Source organism: Melozone crissalis, unplaced genomic scaffold (assembly GCF_028551555.1).
Source record: "Melozone crissalis strain CALT ecotype California unplaced genomic scaffold, PUWL_Pcris_2 ptg000106l_1, whole genome shotgun sequence".
NCBI lineage: Eukaryota > Metazoa > Chordata > Aves > Passeriformes > Passerellidae > Melozone > Melozone crissalis.
This window is the reverse complement of record NW_026535883.1, coordinates 882,217-888,982: the sequence shown is the minus strand read 5'-3', so window position 1 is coordinate 888,982 and position 6,766 is coordinate 882,217. Positions and strand designations below refer to the sequence as shown.

The 6,766-nt window shown below is 45.0% G+C and overlaps 1 protein-coding gene across 2 annotated transcripts in view; it reads right to left on the bottom strand.

Moving 5' to 3' along the window:
* Nucleotides 1–2,130: 2,130 nt before the first annotated feature.
* Nucleotides 2,131–6,766, bottom strand: part of MSRA (methionine sulfoxide reductase A) — a 242,063-nt gene continuing 237,427 nt past the window's right edge. For both annotated transcript variants that reach the window (XM_054291697.1, XM_054291698.1), the window contains exon 6: nucleotides 2,131–2,445. In XM_054291697.1, the coding sequence (XP_054147672.1) occupies nucleotides 2,281–2,445 (165 nt within the window). In that variant the 3' untranslated portion in view covers nucleotides 2,131–2,280. The remainder of the gene's footprint in view (nucleotides 2,446–6,766) is intronic.

Genomic DNA, 6,766 nt, shown 5'->3' with positions numbered 1-6,766 from the left:
GGCTGGACAGAGCTTGGAGCAAACTGGGATAGTGGAAAGTGTCCCTGCCCATGGCAGGAGGTGGGAATGGATGACCTTTAATGTCCCTTCCCACCCAAATTACCCTGGGATTCTGCGTTTGCAGGAAAAAGGGGCACGTCTGTCAAAGTACAATTTTCAAAGAGTGCCCAATCAAAACTCTCAAATCAAAATCAAATCAAAGATGCCAGTAAATAATTCTGTGGTGCCAAAATATTTTGGTGTGGGCCAACTGTAGCATCAATGGAGCCCTTATGCTGATTTTTAGACCAAGGCATCATTTCCATCAGGACAGGACTTTAAAAAATCCTTAGCCAGGCTCAGACTTGAGGATATCTATAATAAGACTTTTTCCCAAAGACTTTCCAGCTTGTTTCAAATCAATAATTATAGTATGGAGTGGGAGAGGAGAGAGGAAGGGAAGGGAACCAGGAGACATTTCATGAGCCCCCAGATGATTCAGCACCTGAAATGCTTTGCCTTGGAGCACATCAGGAATTATCCCACTGGAGTCTGGATTTCACAGGGGCTGACAATGCACAGGATGAGGGTAAAACTTTATTTCACTCTCTTTGCTTCTCTGTCACTTCATGCCAAGGAAATAAGACACAAGTGCTGGTTTACTTATCAGTGAGCACTGAGAAAACTCCATGGCAGGACAGGTTAGGGACAGGATCACTTACAACAGAAACCAAAATTCTGAGTGTGCTGTGGGCACATTTTGGGGCATCTCCAGGAAGAGCCTAATGGGGCAATCCTGCCTGAGGCAGCTCCTGTAAGCCTGGCCCAGGTGCAGTCTGCCAAGGGGACAGATTTCCTCTGGGTTTTGAGGCTGGGATGAGCTCAGCATCAGCTGAGGAGCACGAGGGAAGATGGGGAGATGATTTTTCTGGCACGGATTTACTCCCCATGTTTGGAAACAGTGGGCAGGGATGCAGCACTGGATTTACAACCCCAAACACTGACTTTGTGGGGAGCATTTTCAGCTTCTCCAAGCTTGGAGCACGATCTGCTCTGCTGTGTAGGTACAGGAGATGTTCAGGGAGCTGGTTTGGGACTTTTTGAGCTTTAAAGCTGAGCTGGTGAGCAGGAAACATCAAACCAAGCTATGGAGAGCAGTGCCATGGAGAAGGAGGTGCTGTGGATTTGTCTCTATGAGTCCCACCATCTGTCCCCCAAAACTGGGTCACTCCTTGAGCCCTGGGCCCACAGGATCCCATTTCCATATGGGATAAACTGTGCATCCCTGCATCCTTTGTCTGCACTTTTGAGTCTGCACTCTGAGATCTCCATGAATAAATCCAAAAATTGATTTTTTTCCCCCTTTCTGGCTGACCTGCTCTTTTGACTGCACACTCCCTGGAGACTGCCCCAAGTTACCTTTTCCATGAGTCTGCTCTTGGTGGGGGCTCCCCAAGCTATTAAAGAACAAATAATTAATCATAGGGGTAATTCCACTCCTCTGTACTGTCATGACTGATGATACAGATTTAAATGCCCTGGTGTTTAATTAGAAAGCTGCAGCATTTTATAATATTTGATAATTTTGTTTTAGATCTACCCAGATATCCACTTGGAACACATCACAGACAACATTGTTCTTTTCTTGTTCTGTCATTTATTGCAGAGCAGGAAACAAAACTGATTTCTTTTTGTGTTTATTCACTTCTTGGAACTGTCAAAAAGAAGCATCACATGACAATTTTATTTTTTATGGCTAAAATAATTTCAGAAAATAGGCACTACAGGTGGTACTAAATGCTGTGGAGTGGAGAGTGGAGTTGTGGTGGGAGAATCACTGATCTGATCAATTCCTCATTCCCAAAGACATCAAATCCCAGGGTTGTGACAGGTAAGGAACCCAACCACATCTCCAGAAGTCAAAGCTCTGAGAACACCAGGAAATTAATTAACCCAAAAAAAATAAAAAAGTCCAAAGGCATTGGAAATGCAAAGCAGCTACGGGTGCAACCACCTCCTAATTCACCCTTTTAACAGCATTTCAAGCCAAACTTCAGAAGTTTGGATCTCTTTCCACCTTTCCAGATGACAAGGAAACCCCGGGAGCTGCACAGAGCAAGAAAGGGAGCAATTCCTGCCTCTACTTTGGCTTTTGAAAACTGATAATTATGGAAAGCCTCCCCAGCAGATTCCCAAATCTTTATCCATGGATGCTGCAGGAACATCCACCAGGGTTCCTGGTCTTTTTATTTTTTCCCCAAGCTCCCTACCATGAAGAGGAGGTGGTGGAGCAAGCCCAGGCTATTTCCTGATGCCCATGGGGCAGGAGACCCCCGTCCCTCCCAGGCCACAGTACCCTCCAGGGTTCTTGCTGAGGTACTGCTGGTGATATTCCTCGGCATAATAAAACTCAGGAGCCTCCCGGATCTCTGTGGTGATGGGGCCAAAGCCTTCCTCCTTCAGCACCTGTCAGGAAAGACCATGGAAAGCCATTAGTGAATGACCTTAGGATTCCTCCCTGAAGGAGCCAGAGGCTGTCTCTCAGTGCCCACATTCCCAGCCCATCCCTGAAAGCTTTTTCATCCCTGCTCTCGTGGTGTTTTGCTTTGCTCCAAGGCGTTGTGGGCACAGAGAGGGAGGGAGCCATCATCCTCTTTTAATGGCTCATTTGTTTAATCTGCCACGGCCACGCTTTTATTCTCTATTAACCCAGCCAGCGATGTGGAGCCATCAATGAAAGTGGAAAACAAAGGGAGAACACGCTGGGATCCACCCCAGGAAGCTGCAGTGTCCAGGAACCTTCCCTGGAAAGTGCCTCAGCCTCAAAATCCACCCCCAATGTCCTTGTCCAAGAAGAATTTCTGGGTGAAAATTCAACCCCAAGGATGTCCTTGGGAAATCAGAGCATTTGGACTTTTTTTTTTTTTTTTCCACAGAGTCACTGCAATCTCATTCTTCAAAGAGAAAAGTTCCATCTTGACCAGAAAAGTTTTAAGTTTTAAGGCAAATTATGGCTCATTTTGGAAAGATCTGCCAGTACCATGGACCAGGAGCAATAACCACTTGGCAGGAAGAGAAGACAGAATGTGGGTGGGGATTTTAAATTAGACTTTAATTGCTTTCTGACATCCCCTAGCTGAGTTTGAAACTCCTGAGAGGTTTCTGACAGAGGGAATTTCTTTTTAAGATGAATTGCTGTGACATTTTCCCCATTACATTGTCCTTTCCTAAGGAAACTGGTAAACACCAACATTTTGGAGCCAATTCTCTTCTCAGTGTGGACATGACTTGTGCTCTGAAGTCTGTGCTAAAACCTAGTAAGCACTTTTAATTAATGACAGAATCCTGTTGCAAATTGTAGTTATAAATACCGGATGTGGATAAAATTGATTGAAGGGTCAGCATTTAGGTTTCCCAGAAGAATATTTGTTATCTCATCATACTATTAAATATATAAAATACAAATAAAGGAAAATCATCGCATGGAATCACAAAATTGTGAATCTGCTATCAGTCATCAAGTTCATCCTCTTGACTGAATGGTAGCAGCCTTGATCCCAAAAAACATTGGTTATGGAAGATCTTTGGAGATGGAGATCTTCATTCCAATATTTTCCATCCTGTTAGAGAATCCCTCCTAATCCTAGCCCAGTTAAATCCAGTACCTTAATTTAAACCCAGTATTGCAGGTTTACTCATCCTGGAAGTGGAAAGGAAATCATTCCCTTCCTCTTTCATCTCTGACATGGCTGGGGAGAGACAAGGATGACATGCAATGGAAACACTTCACTTAAACAACTGGTGATTATTTGGCACAAAAAGTTTCCAAATTTCCCCCACTGGAGTTTCCCAGATCCTGCCCCAGCACAGCCAAGCCCTGCCCTCAGCCTGACAGCAGCTGCTGGGCTTTGGAGAGCACTGCTCTGATTTATTCCCACAATTTCACTGTCTGAAGGACACATTCTGCTGAGTTCAGTCTTCAGCCAGGAATGAAGTGATCAGATGGACACAAAATCCATGATGGGACCAGTCTGGAGAGCCCTGAGTTCCCACCCTGATTTATCAGCACAGCTTAGGAAGGTGCTGACTCATTAATTCCTTGTGTTCCCACACAATGAATTGGAATCACAATCTCAATTTCACAGGAACCTAGCCTTATTTTCCCATGTAAAACCACCAACCAGCTTTTTTCCATCTTTGGGACAGGCTTTATCCCAAGGGAATCAGTTTATTCACCTGTCAGTTTATTCATCCAGTACTTTCATTTAAACCCAGTATTGAGGGTTTACTCATCCTGGAAGTGGAAAGGAAATCATTCCCTTCCTCTTTCATCTCATTTATTCCCACAATTTCACTGTCTAAAGGACACATTCTGCTGTGTTCAGTCTTCAGTCAGAAATGAAGTGATCAGATGGACACAAAATCCATGATGGACCAGTCTGGAGAGCCCTGAGTTTTCACCCTGATTTCCCAGCACAGCTTAGGAAGGTGCTGACTCATTAATTCCTTGTGTTCCCACACAAGGAATTGGGATCACAATCTCCATTTCACAGGAACTTGGCCTAATTTTCCCATGTAAAACAACTAACCAGCTTTTTTCCATCTCTGGGACAGGCTTTATCCCAAGGGAATCAGTTTATTCACCTGTCAGACATGCGAGTAAGGAAGATAAAACAAGCTTTGCACTACAACACATCAACAGCACCAAACACAAAGAGGTGTCAACACAGCTCCTTCACAAAGCACTGTTTCCCTTTCTAACCTTCCCAGCACAGAGAAAACACTTTGGAATGATCTTCACTACTGAAAGATGGCACAAACTCTGCCATCCTGGGCATTACTCATTCACCTGCAGCTGTAAATGCAGTCAAAATTGGCCTCTCCCCCTTCCCTGAGTCATGAGGATGCTGCTGGAGCAGGAGAGATTTTTCCACTGTGTTTTCCACAGTGCTTGTTACAGGTTTTTAACCTGGAACTTCTCCATTATTGGCTTCATTTTGTCAGTTAGGGAATCCATTCCGTTCAATGTGGCACCACAAGAGGGCATAAACATCATTTATCCCTTCCCAGGCCATTAAAACCTGAATAAAGCAGAGCCCAAGATGAGTTCTTATATTGCACTTCAGTGCTGTTGTCAGTGGGAACCCCTGGCCCTGACACTCTGCCAAATCCCACCTTGGATGTTTGGATTTTAAAGGGAAAATTATTTTCCTCGCACTGGCAATGTTGATGTGAAGATAAAAATATCATTGGGAGACATGGGGAAGGTTCAGGATGTTCAGCTGGCTCTGGCAAGTGTAAATCAGCCCACTCTGGATTGATTTCCTGCCGCTGAGGCTGATATAATTTGATGGTAATCCTGTTCTAGAAGAATTTTTAGTCCCCTCTGTCTCAAAATTCCCGAGCCTTCCAATGAGACTTCTCACTACCATGCTGCATTTAACCTTGGGATTTTTAACTCAGTGCAAGAAATTTTTAAGGAACCATTGGATCCTTTTCCCCTCCAATATTCCACTGCAATTCAAAGAGAATTTATTCCTTCAGAGGATTTCTGTGGCTTCTGTCACAGGAGAGATCAAAACCCTGAAAAATTATCGACTCCAATTTTTAACCCAGCTCTGCCATGTCACTGCAGCATCACAAGGGGCCCTTTAACTGCTTATAATGCACCCCAAAAATCCTGTCAGATTCCACCAGGGAGGGGCCAAACCAAACCAGAACCCAAATCTCACCCAGCTGCAGAGGGGACACTGGAACAGGAGCAAGGAATCACATAATCATTGAGGTTGGAAAAGACGTCCAGGATCATGGAGGTGTCAAAGTCACTGGGAACCTCAGCACTAAAATTTTGCCAGCCAACCTGTACTTTCAGCATGTAAAAGATGTGTTTGATGATTTTCCTAATTCTTTGCAGATTGTGAAAGTTTATTTGCTGTTGTTTGCTTTAAACCTCTGCCTGACCACTGATGACCAGATTCGTCATTTTATCCTCTGTCACTAAACACTGGATGTCAGAATCCTCAACTGGATCTCAGAATTCCAAGTGTGGGGTTGGAAGGGACTTTAAAGCTCATCCTGTTCCACCTCCTGCCATTTTCAGGGACACTTTCCACTGTTCCAGGTTGATCCAAGCTCTGTCCAACCTGGTCTTTGACACTTCCAGGGATCCAGGGGCAGCCACAGCTTCTCTGGGCACCCTGTGCCAGGGCTTCATCACCCTCACAGGGAAGAATTTCTTCCTGACATCCAATCCAAACATACTTTCTTTCAATTTGAAGCCCTTCCCCATGTCCTGCCACTCCAGGTTGTCATAAATTGTCCCTCTCTACATTTCCTGTAGGCTCCTTCAGGCACTGGAAGGTCCAAAAGTCACCCCAAATCCTTCTCTTCTCCAGGGTGAACAACCCCAATTCTCTCAGCCTCTCCTCACAGCATCCTCCATCTCTCTGATCATCCTGGTGTCTCCTAATGCAATTCCTTCTCCCCTCTCTCCACAGAAATCTAGATTTTGCCCCTTAATCCTGCCCATTCTTTTCTACAGCCTTTCACTCCCAATCCATAACCCAGGACTGTGGGTTATGGATTCTCACCCTTTTCCTGCATCTCTCCAGCTCTCCTTCCCCACTGCAGTCACCAGGGTGACTGGAATTCCACTGTGCTCAAGAGCCCCAGGGATTTATTCAGCCCTGCACTTACATTTCCTCTTTCATTCCCCATCCCTTCCCCAGCAATTCTTTGCATTCCACTTGCCTTCCTGACCTCTGCTGAGCACGGAGCAGATGTTTCC